This window comes from Entelurus aequoreus, linkage group LG12, assembly GCF_033978785.1.
Source record: "Entelurus aequoreus isolate RoL-2023_Sb linkage group LG12, RoL_Eaeq_v1.1, whole genome shotgun sequence".
In the NCBI taxonomy this organism is placed as follows: Eukaryota; Metazoa; Chordata; class Actinopteri; order Syngnathiformes; family Syngnathidae; genus Entelurus; species Entelurus aequoreus.
This window is the reverse complement of record NC_084742.1, coordinates 51,292,290-51,318,907: the sequence shown is the minus strand read 5'-3', so window position 1 is coordinate 51,318,907 and position 26,618 is coordinate 51,292,290. Positions and strand designations below refer to the sequence as shown.

General features: G+C 40.8%; 1 protein-coding gene across 3 annotated transcripts in view; it reads left to right on the top strand.

Moving 5' to 3' along the window:
• The window catches only part of afap1 (actin filament associated protein 1), a 171,209-nt gene that overhangs the window by 67,299 nt on the left and 77,292 nt on the right, over positions 1–26,618 (top strand). For all 3 annotated transcript variants that reach the window (XM_062066201.1, XM_062066202.1, XM_062066200.1), the window contains exon 3: positions 4,124–4,206. In XM_062066201.1, coding sequence (XP_061922185.1) covers positions 4,124–4,206 — 83 coding nt within the window. The remainder of the gene's footprint in view (positions 1–4,123; positions 4,207–26,618) is intronic.

The window sequence follows — 26,618 nt, the reverse complement described above, 5'->3', positions numbered from 1 at the left end:
AGACCAGAGTAAACACCGCTCATCGGCAGTGCGCCTTATAATCCGGTGCGCCCTATGGTCCGGAAAATACGGTAATCACTGTTATTCATTATGTTAGGCAAAACACATTTTTATTGCACTTTAAACAGACAGAATGCGGCTTTCAGTTCAAAGTGAATCTTAAAACAAAGATGAAGCATAAATAATGAAAGAACATTTACCCAAGACAAAGAGTCAAACTAAAAAAAACTGTCTTCCAATTTTTTTCACAATTGATGTCTTTATTTTCACATGGGGGGACGGCGTGGCGCAGTTGGGAGAGTGGCTGTGCCAGCAACTTGAGGGTTCCTGGTTCAATCCCCATCTTCTACCATTCTAGTCATGTCCGTTGTGTCCTTGATAGATAGAACAGAATAGAAAGTACTTTATTGATCCCTGGGGGAAATTCAGCAATCAAGTGATCAAGACACTTCACCCTTGCTCCTGATGGGTCTAGGTTAGTGCCTTGCATGGCAGCTCCCGCCATCAGTGTGTGAATGGGTGAATGTGGAAATAGTGTCAAAACGCTTTGAGTTCCTTAAAAAAAAAAGGTAGAAAAGCGCTATACAAGTATAACCTATTTCACATGACCCATGAATCACTATGAATGCAACGTAATTACTTTTTCCTCACACTTTGAACCATGCACTTTATACAATGCTGCGGCTAATTCTTTGATTTTCTCGTGTTCGCCAGCATCACATGCCGCCAATAGATTTAGCCTCATCACAACAGACCAATGAACTTGCACCACAGGTCGCGATGGACCAAAATGTTTTCACTCGAAATCACAATCATTCAGTGAGACATGGAGCGCGTTTACACTTACCCTCTAAACGGAATGCTCACGACGTGCCAAAAGCGATCCATTTGGCCGTTGATGACCGCCTTCGTCCTGGCTGCCCTCCTCCTCCTTGAAGCAGCTGTCCGGCTGGAATCATCGTTCAAGGGAACGGTCGCCACGTGGAAGGGAAATCTACCATCGCCAACATGCAGGAAAGTCCAGACGGCTGCACGTAGAAGAAGGAGGCACAAGTCCAGAGGCAGCCTGCCTGGTGAAAAAAGTACTGTATTTTCTGGACCATAGGGCGCACTGCCGATGCGGGTCTATTCAGGTCTATTTTCATACAAAAGGTGCACCGGTTTATAAGGCCCATTAAAGGGGTCATATTATGATTTTTTTTCTAAATGTAAAACACTTCCTTGTGGTCTACATAACATGTAATGGTGGTTCTTTGATCAAAATGTTGCATAGATGATGTTTTACAGATCATCTTCAAGTCGTTTTCTGACAGTCGCTTCAGGGTGCGCCGTTTTGTGGGCGGTCTTATTTACGTGGCTCACCTTCGACAGCGTCTTCTCCCCGTCATCTTTGTTGTAGCGGTGTAGCGTGCAAGGACGGGAGTGGAAGAAGTGTCAAAAGATGGAGCTAACTGTTTTAATGACATTCAGACTTTACATAAATCAATAACGGAGCAGCATCTCCTCATCCGTGGCTCACTAGTGCAATAACAACGCTGGAAATGTGTCCCGTGAAAAACCGTCAGACCGGAAATCTCTAATAACTTAAAGGCCTACTGAAACCCACTACTACCGACCACGCAGTCTGATAGTTTATATATCAATGATGAAATCTTAACATTGCAACACATGCCGATACGGCCGGGTTAACTTATAAAGTGCAATTTTAAATTTCCCGGGAAACTTCAGGCTGAAAACGTCTAGGTATGACGACGTATGCGCGTGACGTCAAGGGTTGAAGGAGACATTTTGGAATAGCACGGTCGCCAGCTTAAATCGTCTGTTTTCATCGCTAAATTCCACAGTATTCTGGACATCTGTGTTGGTGAATCTTTCGCAATTTGTTCAATTAACAATGGAGACTGCAAAGAAGAAAGCTGTAGGTGGGATCGGTGTATTAGCGGCTGGCGGCAGCAACACAACCAGGAGGACTTTGAGTTGGATAGCAGACGCGCTACCGTGAGTACAGCTTTGGCTTCCAAACATTTGATCGCTTGCCCGTACGTGCGTGGCGCTATGTGCATGTCACGTACGTAACTTTGGGGAAATATATGTTTCGTGCCGACTGTGATGGCGGCCGGGGTGTCGTCGAAAGCTACAACGCCCGCCGCCGCGCCGCTGTCCTCACCTTGACTTCCTCCGTTTCCGAGCCGCCGACCGCATCGATGATCGGGTGAAGTCCTTCGTCGCGCCGTCGATCACTGGAACGCAGGTGAGCACGGGTCGTGATGAGCAGATGAGAGCTGGTGTAGGTGGAGAGCTAATGTTTTTAGCATAGCTCTGTCGAGGTCCCATAGCTAAGTTAGCTTCAATGGCGTTAGCAACAGCATTGCTAGGCTTCGCCAGGCGGTACAGCATTAACCGTGTGGTTACAGGTCCAGGGTTTAATAGTAATAGTAGTATTGTTGATCTTCTGTCTATCCTTCCAGTCAGGGGCTTATTTTGTCTGTTTCTATATGCAGTTAAGCACGATGCTATCACGTTAGCTCCGTAGCTAAAGTGCTTCGCCGATGTATTGTCGTGGAGATAAAAGTCACTGTGAATGTCCATTTCGCGTTCTCGACTCATTTTCAAGAGGATATAGTGTCCGAGGTGGTTTAAAATACAAATCCGTGATCCACAATAGAAAAAGGAGAGAGTGTGGAATCCAATGAGCCCTTGTACCTAAGTTACGGTCAGAGCGAAAAAAGATACGTCCTGCACTGCACTGTAATCCTTCACTCTCACGTTCTTCATCCACAAATCTTTCATCCTGGCTCAAATTAATGGGGTAATCGTCGCTTTCTCGGCCTGAATCGCTCTCGCTGCTGGTGTAAACAATGTGCAAATGTGAGGAGCCCTTCAACCTGTGACGTCACGCTACTTCCGGTACAGGCAAGGCTTTTTTATCAGAAACCAAAAGTTGCGAACTTTATCGTCGATGTTCTCTAACAAATCCTTTCAGCAAAAATATGGCAATATCGCGAAATTATCAAGTATGACACATAGAATGGATCTGCAATCCCAGTTTAAATAAGAAAATTTCATTTCAGTAGGCCTTTAAGTTCCGTGGGTGAATAATGTAAACTCACTACACCGATAGTTTTGAGCGCTTCCATAGCGAGATATAAGTTAAAACTTTACACTACTTTATACTAGAAATGGCAACAGCAGAGGATGAATGTCCCATAGCAAGAAGATAGAGAAAAAGAAGAATCTTATCGACTACGGCATCGGCACAGACTACAGCGGCGGACTTGCGTAAATTTTCAGGATTTATGCAGATCTCAAATACACATCAGCAGGTACCAGAAGGTAATAAAAGTTGGTTTTGCATAATATTGCGAAACAAAAAGCCAGATAGTATGTCTGTTAATGGGTTCCATTTTGCGGTCCTTATACACACACCATAGTAATACTTGTATCTCTGACTTCGGTAGCCGTAATGGGCAGACAATCCATCAAGCAGTGCGACTTCAAAGTCATACTAAAACATTTTGACAGATTTTTGAATGTCGTGTGTAATGTTCTTTATTTTCAATGGAACATTTAAAGTTTTGGTGTTGTTTACTGGCGTCATGTTGCAGTCTACACGTATCTCTTATGTGTGACTGCCATCTACTGGTCACACTTATCATTACACCATGTACCAAATAAAATTGCTTCGAGGTCGGTAATCACAACCAGAATTATTCTGTACATTAGGCGCACCGGGTTATAAGGCGCACTGTCCATTTTTGAGAAAATGGAAGGATTTTAAGTGCGCCTTATAGTCTGAAAAATACGGTAAAAATGGACGAAGCAACCCAGATTCCTATCACCCCTGACACCTCGGCGCACAGGAGGAGGACAAAGACTGTGACTGAAATGAATGAACTCGAAAAAATCATGTTTCAATGGGAACACCAGCAGCCAATATGTCAACAAAATAAAATTTGTCCAAAAAGTAGGTGGGTGTGGCTTATAAAACAGTGAGCTCTACAGCCCAAAAAGGATGGTAAGTGGCAGGATCCATAAAATCATAGGTCGAATCCATCTACTGTACAATTACTGTATATGCAATGTACCATTGGAATGAATTCAAATGTAAAATGCTTTTCCCCAGAGCTGTTATGTAAGCCAGACATCCACACTGGACTGCCAGCCCCACCTCAAATGCCGCTGCCTGAAATCCCTCAACCCTGGCTGGTAAGTCCACTTCTACCTGACCATGACACTACTTCATGAGACATGACTGTATGACTTCTGTAGCTATGTTTAGTACTATCAAGCAAGGTGGCAGTTGGCATAAATAACTAACGGGATTAGCCGTTGCAGTAATTATGTCACATGGAAAAAAATCCCTCCTGTATATTCTTTTAACGTTCAGACCAGCAATCTTCCACTTAAGAAAAATAGTATAGAGCCGCAAAACGCAAGACATTTTTTAAACTTTTCCTCTTTTTATTCTTTATTTTACAGGAAAATCAATCTGTCCGTGTGAAACGAAAATCTTTTCCTTTTCTTCACTATATATGCATACTGTACATATATCCACATATAAATGCATACATATATACCAAGGGTGTAACGGTATGTGTATTTGTATTGAACCGTTTCGGTACGGGGGTTTCGGTTCGGTTCGGAGGTGTACCGAACGAGTTTCCACGCGGACATATTAAGTAGCGTACCGCACGTTGTGTAAACAATGCACACTGAGGCACAACACACGGCATGCTAGCAACGACCGGGCTACGACAACATGTAAAAGTCAGAGCTGGAAGACGCTCTTGCCTCGTTAAGATCTCCCGTTTAGGAACACTTCGGCTTTGCGGTGCGATACAACAATGGAGGACGGAGGTTTGCCGACATTGTTCAGCAATGGTAGGGTATGCTTTTGACAACACGTCAAACATGCTAACCCATTTGAAGCGTCACCACCCCCAAGTGAACATCGCTTCAACGAAGAGAAAGACGAGCGTCGTGCAAACACAGCATTCAAGCAGCCTCTCCTCTGCGAGTCAGACAGGGCTAAAGCAATAACAAATGCCGTTGGTGTTTCTATAGCAGCAGATTTAAGACCATATTGCATTAAAAACTAGATTTTGACCCACTTCTATGGTGGAAGAACAATGAGCCCATATATCCTCTTACTGCCAAGTTAGCCAGGCACTACCTCGCCATACCTGCTACCTCCGTGCCCAGCGAAAGGGTATTTTCCACAGCTGGAGACATTTTAACTGCAAGCAGGTCTGTTCTTTCTGCAGACAATGTGGATAAACTGATTTTTCTGGCAAAAAACATGAAGATTGAGTGAAAGTCACCAGGGTTAAAGGCTGGGGGGGAAAAGAAAAGTTAATCTGAGGCTGAGTTGACTTGAAACTGTTTAATGTTGCACTTTTTATATGTAGAAGAAAAGTTTTGTCATTTTATTTAATTTGAGCAACAACTTGAGGCAGTTTAATGTTGATTAACGTGGACCCCGACTTAAACAAGTTGAAAAACTTATTCGGGTGTTACCATTTAGTGGTCAATTGTACGGAATATGTACTGTACTGTGCAATCTACTAATAAATGTCTCAATCAATCAAAAAAAGCACTTTATATGTAGAAAGGTTTTGTTAAGAAACCATTCTGAGCCTTATCTTATTTAGTTTTTATTTTATACAGTATATGTTGACCACATTAACCCTGGCAATGGACCCTGTGTGTATATGTATGTTATTGTTATGCTTAGCATTCATGACTGCCTGCTGTTGCACTGATCAGCCTAGTGGTGGCTCACATCCATCATACACAGAGCTATTTGTATTTTTGGGCTGAATAATTATAGTGTTCCCAATGTTAAAAGGATAAAGCCATTGTTTACAAATTTGGTAAATAAATGACCAAAAAATTTATATTTTGTTGTTTTCTTACTATACTGAAAATGAACCGAACCGTGACCTCTAAACCGAGGTACGTACCGAACGTAAATTTTTGTGTACCGTTACACCCTTAATATATGCATATATCTATATATACATACCTCAAATGTTTTTTGAACACATTTTTAATTGATATTGATTATGTGTCTATTGCGATATATATCGTTTTATTGTCCCAGCTCTAATAGTTTGTCACGTTTATATAGTGAAACACGACACATGCAGTCAGACAATTCCAGGTCAGAAGAGTCCAGATGTGTTTGGCAGCCAACGCTCCCCACTGCATTTCAGTCAGTGTTTTCCGGGTTACGTCACGAGCTCCAGTTCGCGCTGGACCTTTGAGGAAAATGTTGCAGCAATCTTTTTCTTTTTTTTTTGTTTGTTGATGAGACACAAATGATTTCCATGTGTGTTGATGTTGGAGAGAAATGCTCTTCCCCTCCCTTCCTGCCTGCCGGCTTGGCGAGTCAACACATGGGTAGGTTGTGTAACGCTAGCACCACAATTTCATAGCATACATCATTTTTAGTATGTAGGTCAATGATATGTCAACACTGTACTATCTGGGCTGTGTTATCCACTTCACTCCCTCATTTACTGACTAAAGTTAAACGTTAAAGTACCACTGGTAGTCACACACACACTAGGTGTGGTGAAATTACCCTTTGCATTTGACCCATCCCCTTGTTCCACCCCCTGGGAGGTGAGGGGAGCAGTGAGCAGCAGTGGTGGCCGTGCTCGGGTCCTCTTTGCAAGTACAGTGCCTTGTAAAGACTACTTTGTTTTAAATGACCAAGCACCCTAAAAGTCCTCCTGCTAGTTATTTTTGATTACCGCCACTTTTTCCCAAATGTAAGAAAGCGCTACAACGCAAATAAGACTATTACAACCTAATGCTTGAAACTAAAGATGTCCGATAATGGCTTTTTTGCCGATATCCGATATTCCGATATTGTCCAACTCTTAATTACCGATTCCGATATCAACCAATACCGATATATACAGTACAGTCGTGGAATTAACACATTATTATGCCTAATTTTGTTGTGATGCCCCGCTGGATGCATTAAAAAATGTAACAAGGTTCTCCAAAATAAATCAACTCAAGTTATGGAAAAAAAATGCCAACATGGCACTGCCATATTTATTATTGAAGTCACAAAGTGCATTATTTTTTTTAACATGCCTCAAAACAGCAGCTTGGAATTTGGGACATGCTCTACCTGAGAGAGCATGAGGAGGTTGAGGTGGGGGGGTGTATAATGTAGCGTCCCGGAAGAGTTAGTGCTGCAAGGGGTTCTGGGTATTTGTTCTGTTGTGTTTATGTTGTGTTACGGTGCGGATGTTCTCCCGAAATGTGTTTGTCATTCTTGTTTGGTGTGGGTTCACAGTGTGGCGCATATTTGTAACAGTGTTTAAGTTGTTTATACGGACACCCTCAGTGTGACCTGTATGGCTGTTGACCAAGTATGCATTGCATTCACTTGTGTGTGTGAAAAGCCGTAGATATTATGTGATTGGGCCGGTACGCAAAGGCAGTGCCTTTAAGGTTTATTGGCGCTCTGTACTTCTCCCTACGTCCGTGTACCACTCCGTACAGCGGCGTTTTAAAAAGTCATAAATTTTACTTTTTGAAACAGAAACCGATAATTTCCGATATTACATGTTAAAGCATATATCGGCCGATAATATCGGGCTGACGATATTATCGGACGTCTCTACTTACAAGTATTGTGACATAATAGTATGACTAATTAATGGGTAGTTTGCTGTAAACCATAAGTCAAGCAGATATTTAAGTATTTATTTTTATGTAGACAAAATTTTTTTGCAAAGTATGATAATATACTGTAATATTTGTTGCAATAATGGATACTATTAAAATACATGCAGTACATATATTTTGTCTGTCAAAATTTTAAAAATCCATTACATTTACCGTATTTTCCGCACCATAAGGCGCCCCGTGTTATTAGCCGCACGTTTAATGAACGGAATATTTCAAAACTTTGTTTACCTATTAGCCGCCCCGTGCTATTAGCCGCACCTACGCTACGCTAAAGGGAATGTCAACAAAACAGTCAGATAGGTCAGTCAAACTTTAATTATATATTACAAACCAGCGTTCTAACAACTCTGTTCACTCCCAAAATGTAATGTGCAAATGTGCAATCACAAAAATAGTGCAGAGCAATAGCAACATCAATAACTCAACGTTGCTCATACGTTAATGTCACACAACACACAAAACAAACATTTAAAGCTCACTTTCTGAAGTTATTACTCATCCACAAATCCCTCGAATTATTCTTCTTCGGTGTGCTTCACTTGTTTTTTGACACCATCGATGATGTGGACGCGCATGCAGTCATAGATCAACAGGAACGGCGCTGCGTGAAAAAAGTCACCCGGTGTCTTCGCGTAAACGTCTATCAACCACTCGCTCATCTTTTCTTCATCCATCCATCCCTTCGAGTTAGCTTTTATGATGACGCCGGCTGGAAAGTTCTCTTTTGGCAAGGTCTTCCTTTTGAATATCACCGTGGGTGGAAGTTTCTGGCCGTTAGCATGGCAAGCTAGAACCACAGTAGGACGACTTCTCATTCCCTGTGGTGCGAATATTCACCGTACGTGTTCCCGTTGTATCCACAGTGCGGTTCACATGAATATCAAAAGTCAGTGGAACCTTGTACGCGTGTCTCTTAGTAGGAGACATTTTGTTGTCTTTACAGAAATACACAAATGAAATGAAACGTAATATCCGCACGCTTCTTCTCCTACGGGGGCGGGTGCTCACCTTGGCGGTTGCTTACCGTAGAAGAAGAAGCGCTTCCTCTTTTACGGGGAAAAAAGATGGCGGCTGTTTACCGTAGTTGCGAGACCTAAACTTTATGAAAATAAATATGAATATTAATCCATATATAAGGCGCACCGGGTTATTAGCCGCACTGTCTGCTTTTGAGAAAAATTGTGGTTTTTAGGTGCGGCTTATGGTGCGGAAAATACGGTAATAGGAAAATATTAAGTACTTTATTGACACATATCATTTCCAGGTGTTTGCGGGCCAGATAAAATGATGTCGCGGGCCAAATGTGGCCCCCGGGCCTTCAGTTTGACACCAGTGGCCTAAGCGTTTGCATAAGAGAATGATGAGCTCATAGCTTGTGTGGTGGGGCCACTTTTGCTTGAGACACTCATAGATGATTTTGAAGCGGCCTTCAAGCGCTCTGTGGACAAACATTTTCACATGTTGTCACCACCATGATTTATTACATTTTAATTGCCTGTTACGGTTAATTTTTCTGCTCCGTTTCACCTGGACTCTTGACTTTCCTCCTCGGGAGATCGCTTTTTAAAGTAGTGGCTAATTTTGCCTGCTATATCTGCAACGCTAAAAAACATAAATGTTACTATGACACGAAGGAAACTTTTTTTAAAATAAACACGACAAGCTTGTAATGCTTTTTGGGGTAACTCCTTTTAGTTGACCTTGTACCAGTCAATCTGTACCGTCATGAAACTCTACCTGATACTATGCAAACTTCTAATAAATTCTTCAATCAATCGATCTATTATAATGAGCCAGAAAAGGTTGGAAACGAAGCTAACACTACTAGCTGTGTTCACTTACCAGAGACAAAATGTTCACAGCACAGTCTGGAGTGTTCTGTAGGAGTCCAGTGATCTCTATGTATCATGCTCTGTATGGCAGAAATGCACTTGTTACGGCGGTCAACTTTATGCACCAAGTAGCGGGAAAAGACACGATTCGGTCTTATTTACGTGGCTCACATTCGACAGCGTCTTTTCTCCGTCATCTTTGTTGTAGCGGTGTAGCGTGCAAGGACGGGAGTGGAAGACGTGTCAAAAGATGGAGCTAACTGTTTTAATGACATTCAGACTTTATTTGAATCAATAACGGAGCAGCATCTTCTCATCCGTGGCTCACTAGTGCAATAACAACGTGAAAAACTGTCAGACCGGAACACTCTAATAACTGAAGTTCCTTGGGTGTATAATGTATACTCACTACACCGGTATGTTTTAGCGCTGTCATGGTGCGTTTACTGACAGATATGAGTAAGAACTTTACACTACTTTATATTAGAAATGGCAACAGCGGAGGATGAATGTCCCATGACAAGGAAATAGAGAAAAAGAAGAAGCTTATCGACTACGGTGTCGCCACGGACTACAACCACGGACTCGCACAAATTTTCAGGACTTATGCAGAGCCCAAATACACATAAGCAGGTACCAGAAAGTAAGAAAAGTTGCTTTTGCATAATATAGCGAAAACAATTGCCAGATAATATGTCTTACCTTATACACACACCATAATAATACTCCTATGTTGAAGCACAGTACAATCCATCAAGCGGTGTGGCTTCATAGCTTACCAAAGTCGTATTAAAACATTTTGATAGATTTTTGAGCGCCGTAATGTTCTATATTTTCAATGGAACATACACAATTTTGGTGTTGTTTACTTGAGTCATATTGCAGTCTACACGTATCTGTTGTGTGTGACTACCATCTCCTGGTCACACTTATCATTACACCGTGTACCAAATAAAATAGCTTCGAGGTCGGTAAGCACAACCCAAATTATTCCGTACATTAAGCGCACCGGGTTATAAGGCGCACTGTCGATTTTTGACAAAATTAAAGGATTTTATGTGTGCCTTATAGTCCTAAAAATACGGTACAATAAATACATCGATTATTGACGTTTACTAATTGAGTTTTTAATCGTCCATGTCCGCATTGCGATGCATCTAAAAATCGATTGTTAGACTTAGATAAACTTTGATGATCCTCAAAGGAAATTGTTCAAAATATTTTTTTCCCCCACCTTCAGTGTTTACAGTATATGACACATGTATTTGGCTACATAAATGTTATTGCATGGGTTATTTTGCCGTGTCTTGAAGAGGTGGATGGATACAAGGTCATTCAGTGCACAGTTGTCTGTACTTTGGGCACTCCCGCGTTTGTGGCTGTTCACCAGGGCTTTATTTGGATTGTTACTTCACCTCGCAGGAAAGCGATGGCGTTTGAGGAAAGAAGGGCAGCGTTGTTGATGCTTAACGTGTCGCCATAACCCCATGATTTGTTTAGACGTGCACACCGTGTAACGCAACTTGGCATGGGTGTTTCCGGGTTTCCGGGAAGAAGCGGGCGGGTGCCTAGAGAAGGACAAAGCATGTGAGAGGTGTTAGCTACTTCTCTTTGTTTATAATGTATATTTTCTGCTGGATCTCCTCTTTATTTTATGCTGCCCTTTTTTTGCTGCAGCTGTTATATATACTGTAATATTGTATGTGGTAATTGGGATTTGTTATATATTGTATATACTATATACAAACCCCGTTTCCATATGAGTTGGGAAATTGTGTTAGATGTAAATATAAACGGAATACAATGATTTGCAAATCCTTTTCAACCCATATTCAATTGAATGCACTACAAAGACAAGATATTTGATGTTGAAACTCATAAACTTTATTTTTTTTTTGCAAATAATAATTAACTTAGAATTTCATGGCTGCAACACGTGCCAAAGTAGTTGGGAAAGGGCATGTTCACCACTGTGTTACATGGCCTTTCCTTTTAACAACACTCAGTAAACGTCTGGGAACTGAGGAGACACATTTTTGAAGCTTCTCAGGTGGAATTATTTCCCATTCTTGCTTGATGTACAGCTTAAGTTGTTCAACAGTCCGGGGGTCTCCGTTGTGCTATTTTAGGCTTCATAATGCGCCACACATTTTCAATGGGAGACAGGTCTGGACTACAGGCAGGCCAGTCTAGTACCCGCACTCTTTTACTATGAAGCCATGTTGATGTAACATGTGGCTTGGTATTGTCTTGCTGAAATAAGCAGGGGCGTCTATGGTAACGTTGCTTGGATGGCAACATACTGTATGTTGCTCCAAAACCTGTATGTACCTTTCAGCATTAATGGCGCCTTCACTTTCACTTCGCTTTAATCATATTTATTTTTTATATTGTTTTTGTATTGGTTTTCTATTAATTTATTCTTTGTTTTTATTCAGTCATTGGTGTAGCATAATATTGTTTTTAATATTGTTTTTAACATGGCTGTGCAGCACTTTGGAAACATTCTTGTTGTGTAAATGTGCTATATAAATAAAGTGGATTGGATTGATTGGATTCACAGATGTGTAAGTTACCCATGTCTTGGGCACTAATACACCCCCATACCATCACAGATGCTGGCTTTTCAATTTTGCGCCTATAACAATCCGGATGGTTCTTTTCCTCTTTGGTCCGGAGGACACGACGTCCACAGTTTCCAAAAACAATTTGAAATGTGGACTCGTCTGACCACAGAACACTTTTCCACTTTGTATCAGTCCATCTTAGATGAGCTCAGGCCCAGCGAAGCCGACTGCGTTTCTGGGTGTTGTTGATAAACGGTTTTCGCCTTTTAACTTGCACTTACAGATGTAGCGACCAACTGTAGTTACTGACAGTGGGTTTCTGAAGTGTTCCTGAGCCCATGTGGTGATATAATTTACACACTGATGTCGCTTGTTGATGCAGTACAGCCTGAGGGATCGAAGGTCACAGGCTTACGTGCAATGATTTCTCCAGATTCTCTGAACCCTTTGATGATATTACGGACCGTAGATGGTGAAATCCCTAAATTCCTTGCAATAGCTGGTTGAGAAAGGTTTTTCTTAAACTGTTCAACAATTTGCTCACGCATTTGTTGAGTGGTGACCCTCACCCCATACTTGTTTGTGAATGACTGAGCATTTCATGGAATCTACTTTTATACCCAATCATGGCACCCACCTGTTCCCAATTTGCCTGTTCACCTGTGGGATGTTCCAAATAAGTGTTTGATGAGCATTCCTCAACTTTATCAGTATTTATTGCCACCTTTCCCAACTTCTTTGTCACGTGTTGTTGGCATCAAATTCTAAAGTTAATGATTATTTGCAACAAAAAAAAAAGTTTATGAGTTTGAACATCAAATTTGTTGTCTTTGTAGCATATTCAACTGAATATGGGTTGAAAATGATTTGCAAATCATTGTATTCCGTTTATATTTACATCTAACACAATTTCCCAACTCATATGGAAATGGGGTTTGTAATAATATAATATAATATATCAGTATAAATTATATACTGTATATATATATTAGGTAAATATTACATATATGTTAGATTTTATATTGCTACTATGGTGCATTTTTAGTCTACTTTATACCTTTTGTTTTCGCCCTCTTTTTGTGCCCTTGTGTGTAGGGCTGGGCGATATGGCCTTTTATTAATATTTCGATATTTTTAAGCCATGTCACGATACACGATATACATCTCGATATTTTGCCTTAGCCTTGAATGAACACTTGATGCATATAATCACAGCAGTATGATTATTCTATGTGTCTACATTAAAACATTTTTGTTCACACTGCATTAATATATGCTCATTTTAAACTTTCATGCAGAGAGGGAAACCACAATTAAGTCAATTTACCAAAACTGTATTTATTAAACAGTTATTAAGCAGTGGCACAAACATGTCATTTCAAAACAGAAAGTGCAAGATTGTCAGAGATATTTTAAAACAAGCTATTAGTGCACTTTTGTGCAATGACTTATCAAAACAACACTAAATTAAAGTGCACTTTTTGTACAGAACGCCACTACAATAGTTTAAAACAAATAAAGTGCACTTTTGTGCATGATGTCACACAAGATATTTCAATAACTGTCAAATAAAAATGAGCTGCATAATAGGAAATCAAATAGTGTATGTCCTTCGCTATGTGGTAGGTTCCTGCAGACGTTATCTCCTTCTGTTGTTAACTAATTTTTTCATACGTTGTTGATCTGGAAATGGTTGCTTCGGCATTTTGTGGGTGTGGCACCGAACGGAGATGTTGACATGCGGAGTTTCAAGCATTTTTCATTCTCGAGCGGGTGACTTTTCAAATTATGCTACAAATTAGGAGTAGGTGCTACTTTTTGTAGCAACGCTTTTGCCGCATACTTGTTCGACATCTTCCCGCTTGAAGCCAAACCACCGCCAGTTTTTCGTAGGAATGAATTCTTCCTTCATTTGTTACCAGATTCGCACCTTCTTTCTCTCGTACTACGACTCGCACCACTCCGCTAGCATCACAGCTAATGTTACCCATGTTGCTACCTCTCCGCTCAGCGAGGGCGTATGACGCGACAGTATGTGACGTATGTAAGAAGGTGCGCTTGTTTTAAGTCTCAGTGAGAAGGAGAGACAAGAAAGAGTGAAAAAAGCCTGTAGTGTAATGCCAGCAGCTAAAAGCAACTGCGTGAGAACATATACTCGAATATCACAATATAGTCATTTTCTATATCGCACAAAGACAAACCCGCGATATATCGAGTATATCGATATATCGCCCAGCCCTACTTCTGTGCACGATCCTTTCCATCCTCATCCTTTCCAACCTTTGTAACTGAGCTACTGTGTGGAACAATTTCCCTTGTGGATCATTAAAGTTTGTCTGTCTAAGGATGTGTGCCTGTTGGTCACTGATATGTGTGGCTTGGCGACCACTTCCTCACCTCCAAAAGCTGTAGTAATGTCACTCTCTGCTCCCAACCTCTCATTCACTCCTACTCTCACCCTTGCTAGTAGGCTGACTGTTGGTTGTAAAAATGCTTGATTTGATATGAAGCGGAGCCTACTTTTCAAATGTTAATACCGCAGACGATCGCTGTCATTTATCCTAACAGCCAAAATCCTGATTGTGATTATAATTCCACGTTGACCTTTTTCTTCCAAAACTCACATTTTTTAGCCTTGGCCTCCCGTGTTTTCATGTTTTTTTGTCATCTTTGTCTTTCCCAACCTCGCTGGCATTCTCCCTTCAGCTGTTCTATTTTGTCTCTTTCTTTTCAGTTTTAGGAAATTATTCTGTGGAGCCTTTCGTACTTGTCTGTAGAAGACTACTTTTCTTCGAGTGTTTCACATGTTGCTGTTAAAGGCTTACGGAAATGACATTTTTTTATTTAAACGGGGCAAGCAGATCCATTCTATGTGGCATACTTGATCATTTCGCGATATTGCCGTATTTTTGCTGAAAGGATTTAGTAGAGAACAACGACGATAAAGATCGCAACTTTTGGTCGCTGATAAAAAAAAAGCCTTACCTGTACCGGAAGTAGCGTGACGTCGCAGGTTGAAAGGCTCCTCACATCTGCACATTGTTTACACCAGCAGCGAGAGCGATTCGGACCGAGAAAGCGACGATTACCCCATTAATTTGAGCGAGGATAAAAGATTCGTGGATGAGGAACGTGAGAGTGAAGGACTAGAGTGCAGTGCAGGATGTATTTTTTTTCGCTCTGACCGTAATTTAGGTACAAGGGCTCATTGGATTCCACACTTTCTCCTTTTTCTATTGTGGATCACGGATTTGTATTTTAAACCACCTCGGATACTATATCCTCTTGAAAGTGAGAGTCGAGAACGCGAAATGGACATTCACAGTCACTTTTATCTCCACGACAATACATCGGCGAAGCACTTTAGCTACGGAGCTAACGTGATAGCATTGTGCTTAAATGCAGATAGAAACAAAATAAATAAGCCCCTGACTGGAAGGATAGACAGAAAATCAACAATACTATTAAACCATGGACATGTAACTACACGGTTAATGCTTTCCAGCCTGGCGAAGTTTAACAATGCTGTTGCTAACGACGCCATTGAAGCTATCTTAGCTACGGGACCTCACAGAGCTATGCTAAAAACATTAGCTCTCCACCTACGCCAGCCAGCCCTCATCTGCTCATCAACACCCGTGCTTCACCCGATCATCGATGCGGTCGGCGGCTAGCGTCAGATAGCGCGTCTGCTATCCAAGTCAAAGTCCTCCTGGTTGTGTTGCTGCAGCCAGCCGCTAATACACAGATCCCACCTACAGCTTTCTTCATTGTTCATTAAACAAATTGCAAAAGATTCACCAACACAGATGTCCAGAATACTGTGGAATTTTGCGATGAAAACAGAGCTTTTTGTATTGGATACAATGGTGTCCGAATACTTCCGTTTCAACGATTGACGTCACGCGCATACGTCATCATACATAGACGTTTTCAACCGGAAGTTTCGCGGGAAATTTTAAAATTGCACTTTATAAGTTAACCCGGCCGTATTGGCATGTGTTGCAATGTTAAGATTTCATCATTGATATATAAATGATCAGACTGCGTGGTCGGTAGTAGTGGGTTTCAGTAGGCCTTTAATGCAATCACTACCGCCATCATTTGATCATTCTAACCACCACTTTGCATCATAGAAATCGAATACTTGAAATACATAGAAACAAAATCACAAACCCCACAACGCGCTTGTGTAACAGTACGTAAGGCCCAGATTCATACTTGCCAACCTTGTGACCTCCGAATTCGGGAGATGGGGAGGGGGGGGGGGGTGTATATATTTTCAAGTATTTCTTATATACAGTGGGGCAAAAAAGTATTTAGTCAGCCACCCATTGATTGTCAATGGGTGGCTGACTAAATACTTTTTTGCCCCACTGTATATATATATATATATATATATATATACCGTATATATAAATAATCCGTTCATGAATGAGTATATCCGTTCGGCCACCGTGTTCAATGGAGAAGTCTGATCTACACAATGTGCAGGCAGCATACCCCTTCCCCTTCGAGCTGTCCTGGATGAACTGGAATTATTTTTTCCAATCATTTTGGAACTTGCAAGCGTACTTCTTCTTCTTACTCGTCGTCGCCATGACTGTCTCTTCTTCGTTCTTCTGCTTCGTCTCTGTTATGTTTTTGGACATTACTACTTGCCGTAGTTTTGAAGCAATGCATGATGGGAATCCGGATGTTGTGTGTCAGTGTATAAACGTGCCGGTTGGAATAAACACGCTGAAAAATAGCTCCGTGCCTGCCTACTTTATGGGTTATAGATAAACCTATGGATAACGGAGACATATATAATAGTCTCCTTTTCAGGTGAGAGAAGACGCTAAGTGGCCTAGTGGTTAGAGTGTCCGCCCTGAGATCAGTAGGTTGTGAGTTCAAACCCCGGCCGAGTCATACCAAAGACTATAAAAATGGGACCCATTACCTCCCTGCTTGGCACTCAGCATCAAGGGTTGGAATTGGGGGTTAAATCACCAAAAATGATTCCCGGGCACGGCACCGCTGCTGCCCACTGCTCCCCTCACCTCCCAGGGGGTGATCCAGGGGATGGGTCAAATGCAGAGGACAAATTTCACCACACCTAGTGTGTGTGTGACAATCATTGGTACTTCAACTTTAACTTTAACTTTAACTAAAGGCAGTGCCTTTAAGGCACGCCCCCAATATTGTTGTCCGGGAGAAATTCGGGAGAATGGTTGCCCCGGGAGATTTTCGGGAGGGGCACTAAAATTCGGGAGTCTCCCGGGAAAATCGGGAGGATTGGCAAGTACGCCCAGATTATAGATTATGTGCTTGTAGTTCTGTAACAAACAAAGAAATGAGGAGGCAAATAGTAGTGCCTGTTGTCTTCTCTCTCTTTAGTCTGACTAAAGTTTTTTTGTTACATTTACTTTGTCTCTATTTGGTCTTATCCAACACAACATCAATTCAAAACATTCTTCTTTCTTACATCTGATATTCATGCAATAATGAAAATACTATTGGCCAAAATACCTACTTAGACATATCTATATAGACCAGACCTGGGCAAATTAAGGCCCTGGGATGCGGCCCCTTAAGCGTTTCAATCTGACCCGCCGGACATTCCCAAAAAATGTTTTTAGATCTTTAAGATTGAAACTGTAGCTGCCATTTTGCATGATATACTAGTAACTATGGTATTTTAATTCACAGACGCAAAAGGAGATTTTTACAACAAAGTTCTAAAGCTTAGTGATGTATCAGATGTATCAGATTGTAGGTGGGGGTTTTTTTTACCCTTCACGTTCATATTTCGTTGTTTGTTGCATTTTCGTTGCGTTTCGCTTGATTGCAAATTATGTCGATTGAGAGGGTGTGTGACGTTCATATGTTGTCAATATTCAGTGTTTTATCGTTCGTAGTTAATATTGTAAATGCATCCATCCCACATTCTTTATTTTCATGTACATTCTGGGTAGCTCATTCAGTAAAAATTTTTTAAATTCCATTCGTTTTTTTAAGGCGGTCTGTCATAACGTTTTTAGCATTCAATCAGACATTATTGTGAGGTTTTGTATTAGTGTTCCTAAAAATAGGACCCAAGCACACATACTGTACAGCAGATTTTCACAGTTTACGTATGTGTGTGTGTGTGTGTGTGTGTGTGTGTGTGTGTGTGTGTGTGTGTGTGTGTGTGTGTGTGTGTGTGTGTGTGTGTGTGTGTGTGTGTGTGTGTGTGTGTGTGTGTGTGTGTGTGTGTGTGTGTGTGCGTGCGTGCGTGCGTGTGCGTGTGCGTGCGTGCGTGCATGTATGTATGTATATGTATACATAGATAGACAGATATACCGGCCCCCAGACACATTTTTTTCTCTAAATTTGCAATTTGTTTAATGAACAATGAAGACTGCAAAGAAGAAAGCTTTAGTTGGGATCGGTGTATTAGCGGCTGGCTACAGCAACACAACCAGGAGGACTTTGACTTAGATAGCAGACGCGCTATCCGACGCTAGCCGCCGACCGCATCTATGATCGGGTGAAGTCCTTCGTCGCTGGGGCGAGGGTCACCACTTTGTGAACAAATGCGTGAGCAAATTGTCTAACAGTTTAAGAACAACATTTCTCAACGAGCTATTGCAAGGAATTTAAGGATTTCACCATCTACGGTCCGTAATATCATAAAAGGTTCCGAGAATCTGGAGAAATCACTGCACGTAAGCGTAATAAACATTGAATGCCCGTGAACTTTGATCCCTCAGGCGGTACTGCATCAAAAACCGACCTCAGTGTGTAAAGGATATCACTACATGGGCTCAGGAACACTTCAGGAAACCACTGTCAGTAACTACAGTTCGTTGCTACATCTGTAAGTGCAAGTTCAAACTCTACTATGCAAAGTGAAAGCCATTTATCAACAACACCCAAAAACACTGCCAGCTTTGCTGGGCCCGAGCTCATCTAAGATGGACTGATACAAAGTGGAAAAGTGTTCTGGGGTCTGAGGAGTCCACATTTCAAATTCTTTATGGAAACTGTGGAAGTCGTGTCCTCCGGACCAAAGAGGAAAAGAACCATCCAGATTGTTATAGGCGCAAAGTTGAAAAGCCAGCATCCGTGATGGTATGGGGGTGTATTAGTGCCCAAGACATGGGTAACTTACACATCTTTGAAGGCACCATTAATGCTGAAAGGTACATACAGGTTTTGGAGTAACATATATAGCCAAGCAACGTCTTTTTCATGGACGCCCCTGCTTATTTCAGCAAGACAGGTTGATTGGCAACACTAAATTGGCCCTAGTGTGTGACTGTGAATGTTGTCTGTCTATCTGTGTTGGCCCTGCGATGAGGTGTACCCCGCCTACCGCCCGTGTGCAGCTGAGATAGGCTCCAGCACCCCCCGCGACCCCGGAAGGGACAAGCGGTAGAAAATGGATGGATGGATGGAATGCCAAGCCACATTCTGCACATGTTACAACAGCGTGGCTTCGTAGTAAAAGAGTGCGGGTACTAGACTGGCCTGCCTGTAGTCCAGACCTGTCTCCCATTGAAAATGTGTGGTGCATTATGAAGCCTAAAATACCACATCGGAGACCCCTGGACTGTTGAACAACTTAAGCTGTACCCAAACGTTTACTGAGTGTTGTTAAAAGAAAAGGCGATTATTTACGATTTACCCAACGTGCCAACTTCACTGGTTTTGGGTTTTGTATATTAACGATCTTTGTTTAGTTTCAAAAACAATACATTTGATTTTATGCGCTGATGACACCAACATACTTAGTCCTGGTAACAACCTAGAAACATTGATAGATACAGTAGAAAAATAACTTTTATTGTTAAAGAAGTGGTTTGATACAAATAAGATTAGAACTCTCAATTAAGCAAAACTAAATGTATAAAGTTTGGAAATTGTGCCATTTATGTATGTAGGGAATTCATTATAAATGATACTGAGATAGAAAGAGTGAATGAAATAACAAATTCTTGAAGTACTTTTACAAAATAAGCTCAGTTGGAAGCCCCGTATAAACTGTATCAAAGCTATGTAAATCTTTTGCAATAATATCTCATGTCAAAGAACTTTTCAATGAGGAAAACTTATATATTTTATACTGTTCCCTGATTCTCCCTTACGTGACCTGTGGCCTAGAAGTGTGGGGAAACGCTTATAAAACTAATCTTAGTCCGATTAGTACCATTCAAAAAAGAGTGATCCGCATTGTGACTAAAGTGGCTTACAGGGCACATACAAATGAGCTTTTCACTATATTAAAAGCACTAAAATAGAAGGATTTGGTCAACTGTAAGACAGCACAATTGATGTATAACTTATAAAATAACAAGTTACCCAGTGTATATTCAGGGATTGTTTCAAAAACGAGATTGTGTTTATAATTTCCCAATGAATCAAATCAAATCAAATCAACTTTATTCATAAAGCACATTTAAAATTTACCACAGGGGTAGCCAAAGTGCTGTACAATGGGCAGGTTAAAAGATAATACGAGAACCGAGCAAACACAACACAAACAGAACACGATAAAAAAATAAAACATAAAAACAGGTTCACAGCAGGTGTATTATGGGGCGCCATTGCAGGATGGATATCACTCAGTGTTAAAAGCCATGGAATAAAAGTATGTTTTTAAGAGAGATTTAAAAACAGGAAGAGAGGAGGCTTGTCTAACACTAAGAGGTAGGTCGTTCCAGAGCTTGGGAGCAGCAGCGGCGAAAGCTCTGTCACCTCTAAGCTTCAGCCTTGTGTCTGGGACCGTCAGTAGCAGCTGATCGGCTGATCTTAGGGATCGGGTGGAGCAGTAAGGCTGAAGGAGGTCGGAGAGATATGTTGGCGCGAAGTTGTTTAGACATTTAAAAACAAATAAAAGGAGTTTAAAATTGATTCGGTAACGCACAGGGAGCCAGTGAAGGGACGGTAATATAGGGGTGATGTGCTCACGTCTGCGTGTCTGTGTTAGCAGACGAGCAGCAGAGTTCGCAGCAGAGAATGAAAGAAATGTTTAAAAAAAACACAAGTTAAAACGAATGCAAAGCAGCATTGTGTGTCTTTTGTTGGGATTCTTGGACCAAGAGTTAAGACTGTAAAACTTTTAATTCAATTTAAAAATATTTAGAAGAAATCAATTATTAAAAACTATGTTGAGATGCTAAGGATGTGAAATGAACATGTTGGAACTTTTTCATATTTTATTTTATTTTATTTTGTGATTAATGGTTAGTTTTTATTAGTTTTTTGTTTTTCTGTTTGTGTTTTGTAAATACACTGGGATAGGTGTAATAAGCCTTATCTTCTGCCTATTTTATTTCAGACTATATGTACAGTCGTGGTCAAAAGTTTACATACACTTGTAAAGAACATAATGTCATGGCTGTCTTGAGTTTCCGATAATATCTCCAACTCTTATGTTTTTGTGATAGAGTGATAGGAGCACATACTTGTAGGTCACAAAAAACATTCATGAAGTTTGGTTCGTTTATGAATGTATAATGGGTCTACTGAAAATGTGAGCAAATCTGCTGGGTCAAAAGTATACATACAGCAATTTTAATATTTGGTTACATGTCCCTTGGCAGGTTTCACTGTTAAGACGCTTTTGGTAGCCATCCACAAGCTTCTGGAAATTTTTGTTTCATCTGACATCACATGGACAAAGGTAAGACCTTCTGGAGGAAAGTTCTGTGGTCAGATGAAACAAAAATTTAGCTTTTTGGCCACAATACCCAGAAATATGTTTGGAGGAGAAAAGGTGAGGCCTTTAATCCCAGGAACCTCATTCCTACCGTCAAGCATGGTGGTGGTAGTATTATGCTCTGGACCTGTTTTGCTGCCAATGGAACTGGTGCTTCACAGAGAGTAAATGGGACAATGAAAAAGGAGGATTACCTCCAAATTCTTCAGGACAACCTAAAATCATCAGCCCGGAGGTTGGGTCTTGGTCACAGTTGGGTGTTCCAACAGGACAATGACCCCAAACACATGTCAAAAGTGGTAAAGGAATGGCTAAATCAGGCTAGAATTAAGGTTTTAGAATGGCCTTCCCAAAGTCCTGACTTAATAAACATGTGGACAATGCTGAAGAAACAAGTCCATGTCAGAAAACCAACAAATTTAGCTGAACTGCACCAATTTTGTCAAGAGAAGTGGTCAAAAATTCAACCAGAAGCTTGTGGATGGCTACCAAAAGCACCTTATTGCAGTGAAACTTGCCACGGGACATGTAAGCAAATATTAACATTGCTGTATGTATACTTTTGACCCAGCACATTTGGTCACATTTTCAGTAGACTCATAATACATTCATAAAAGAACCAAACTTCATGAATGTTTTTTGTGACCAACAAGTATGTGCTCCAATCACTCTATCACAAAAAAATAAGAGTTGTAGAAATTATTGGAAACTCAAGATAGCCATGACATTATGTTCTGTATGTAAACTTTGGACCACAACTGTATATTGAAGAATGTCTGCTCTTTAGCCGTCAAAATGTTTAAAAATGTCTGGAAAAAAAATGAAACTTGAACTTATGAATTCATAATAATACATGACTAATGATAAACAACGTTTGAGCTAGGGATGTCCGATAATGGCTTTTTGCCGATATCCGATATTCCGATATTGTCCAACTCTTTAATTACCGATACAGATATCTACCGATATCAACCGATACCGATATATACAGTCGTAGAATTAACACATTATTATGCCTAATTTGGACAACCAGGTATGGTGAAGATAAAGTCCTTTTTTTAAAAAAATTAATAAAATAAAATAAGATAAATACATTAAAAACATTTTCTTGAATAAAAAAGCAAGTAAAACAATATAAAAACAGTTACATAGAAACTAGTAATTAATGAAAATTAGTCAAATTAACTGTTAAAAGTTGGTACTATTAGTGGACCAGCAGCACACACAATCATGTGTGCTTACGGACTGTATCCCTTGCAGACTGTATTGATATATATTGATATATAATGTAGGAACCAGAATATTAATAGCAGAAAGAAACAACCCTTTTGTGTGAATGAGTGTAAAGGGAGGAGGGAGGTTTTTTGGGTTGGTGCACTAATTGTAAGTGTATCTTGTGTTTTTTTATGTTGATTTAATAAAAAATAAATAAAACGATTTTTTTAAACGATGCCGATAATAAAAAAAACGATACCGATAATTTCCGATATTACATTTTAAAGCATTTATCGGCCGATAATATCGGCAGGCTGATAATATCGGCAGGCCGATATTATCAGACATCTCTAGTTTGAGCTTTTTAAACGAAACACACTGCTTTTACTGAGCTCAACAGAGTAGCAGTTAAAGACCTACTGAAATGAATTTTTTTTATTTAAACGGGGATAGCAGATCCATTCTATGTGTCATACTTGATCATTTCGCGATATTGCCATATTTTTGCTGAAAGGATTTAGTAGAGAACGACGACGATAAAGTTCGCAACTTTTGGTCTCTGATTAAAAAAAAGCCTTGCCCCTACCGGAAGTAGCGTGACGTCACAGGAGGAAGGGCTGCTCACATTTCCCCATTGTTTACACCAGCAGCGAGAGCGATTCGGACCGAGAAAGCGACGATTACCCCATTAATTTGAGCAAGGATGAAAGATTCGTGGATGAGGAACGTGAAAGTGAAGGACTAGAGTGCAGTGCAGGACATATCTTTTTTCGTTCTGACCGTAACTTAGGTACAAGGGTTCATTGGATTCCACACTCTCTCCTTTTTCTATTGTGGATCACGGATTTGTATTTTAAACCACCTTGGATACTATATCCTCTTGAAAATGAGAGTTGAGAACGCGAAATGGACATTCACAGTGACTTTTATCTCCACGACAATACATCGTTGAAGCACTTTAGCTACTGAGCTAACGTGATAGCATCGGGCTTAACTGCATATAGAAACAAAACAAATACGCCACTGACTGGAAGGATAGACAGAAGATCAACAATACTACCAAACTTTGGACATGTAACTACACGGTTAATGCTTTCCAGCTTGGCGAAGCTTAGCAATGCTGTTGCTAACGACGCCATTGAAGCTAACTTAGCTACGGAACCTCGACAGAGCTATGCTAAAACCATTAGCTCTGCACCTACGCCAGCTCTCATCTGCTCATCACGACCCGTGCTCACCTGCGTTCCAGGTGAGCACGAAGGACTTCACCCGATCACCGATACGGTCGGCGGCCCGGAGACGGAGGAAGTCAAGGTGAGGTCGTTCGGCTAGCGTGTCTGCTATCCTCAAAGTCCTCCTGGTTGTGTTGCTGTAGTCCGCCGCTAATACACCGATCCCACCTACAACTTTCTTCTTTGCAGTCTCCATTGTTCATTAAACAAATTGCAAAAGATTCACCAACACAGATTTCCAGAATACTGTGGAATTTTGAGATGAAAACAGAGCTTTTTGTATTGGATTCAATGGGCTCCGAATACTTCCGCTTCAACAGTTGACGTCACGCGCAAACGTCATCATATCGAAACGTTTTCTGTCGGAAGTTTGCCGGGAAATTTAAAATTGCACTTTATAAGTTAACCCGGCCGTATTGGCATGTGTTGCAATGTTAAGATTTCATCATTGATATATAAACTATCAGACTGCGTGGTCGGTAGTAGTGGGTTTCAGTAGGCCTTTAAGATGGTTAACTATTAGTATTATATCTTCCTTTGTGACATAGGACAATGCATATTAATGAACATATAAGATGTAAAAGTGACAGATTGTAGCCAAAGGCTAATTTCCATCTGTAGTCCCTGGCAGGTTGATGGTATATACAACACGGATGTGGACGTGGATTATGTCAGGTTTAGGGACCTCAAAAGTATACAAATTTAATGTCTTGCTCTTCAAACTCTCCAACAGTACTTGCATTATTTAAAGACATTCCTCATTAATGTGTAGTTTTCTTTTCTTACTAGCTTGTAATGAACGAAGACATGATGAGGCATATAGTAACATCTGTTATCTTCTGTTGCATCATTCTATTGAAGAATACTTGCCTTTCCACTAACTCACCAATGCCCCCTGGTGGCGAAATGGAGATACAACTTCCAACATGGATGTTCATCACATGACATATACAATGAAGGCTCTTGCATACTAATACACACATGAAAAATAGCATAGACAATACTTTAATGTAACCACACGCGTCATATACCAGTGCTGTCAAGCAATTAAAAATGAGTGATTAATTAATTATGACCTGTAATTAATTAATCTAGTTAATCTCTTTTGAATCTCACCTAAAAATGCTGAGAAAAGCCCTCAACTTGAGGTATTTTTATTTAAATTTATGACATTATTGTGGCAGAGCAAAATATTGGATGTATATTGTATTGTGTGTATAAATAAATTAATATATACTGTACATACCGTATTTTTCGGACATGTGTGGTTTTCGGGACCCATTTTCATTTTTTATTAAAAGAAAAATTATACAATTAATTAATTTTTCAAACTGCGACTCACTGACTTTGGCTCATTTTCTGTAAGGAACATGTATCAGAATACATATTTAAAGACCTACTGAAATGAGATTTTCTTATTTAAACGGGGATAGCAGATCCATTCTATGTGTCATACTTGATCATTTCGCGATATTGCCATATTTTTGCTGAAAGGATTTAGTAGAGAACATCGACGATAAAGTTCGCAACTTTTGGTCGCTGATAAAAAAGCCTTGCCTGTACCGGAAGTAGCGTGATGTCACAGGTTGTGGAGCTCCTCACATCTGCACATTGTTTACAATCATGGCCACCAGCAGCGAGAGCGATTTGGACCGAGAAAGCGACGATTACCCCATTAATTTGAGCGAGGATGAAAGATTTGTGGATGAGGAAAGTGAGAGTGAAGGACTAGAGGGCAGTGGAAGCGATTCAGATAGGGAAGATTCTGTGAGAGGCGGGTGGGACCTGATATTCAGCTGGGAATGACTAAAACAGTAAATAAACACAAGACATATATATACTCCGCTCTAACCAACTGAGCTAACCGGCTACGATGTATTAGCCACAACACAACCAGGCTTATATTTAATATGCCACAAATTAATCCCGCATAGCAAACACCTCCCCCCTCCCGTCCATATAACCCACCAATACAACTCAAACACCCGCACAACACACTCAATCCCACAGCCCAAAGTACCGTTCACCTCCGCAAAGTTCATACAGCACATATATTTCCCCAAAGTTACGTACGTGACGTGCACATGGCGGCACGCACGTACGGGCAAGCGATCAAATGTTTGGAAGCCGCAGCTGCGTACTCACGGTAGCGCGTATCCAACTCAAAGTCCTCCTGGTAAGAGTCTCTGTTGTCCCATCTCCACAAGCATGCGTATCCAACTCAAAGTCCTCCTGGTAAGAGTCTCTGTTGTCCCAGGCCAATGGTAATGCTTGTCCCAGGCCAATGGTAAAGCTTGACTGTCATTGTTCGGGAATGTAAACAATGAAACACCGGCTACGACGTAGCCGCTACATGTTTGTGTTGCTGCAGCCG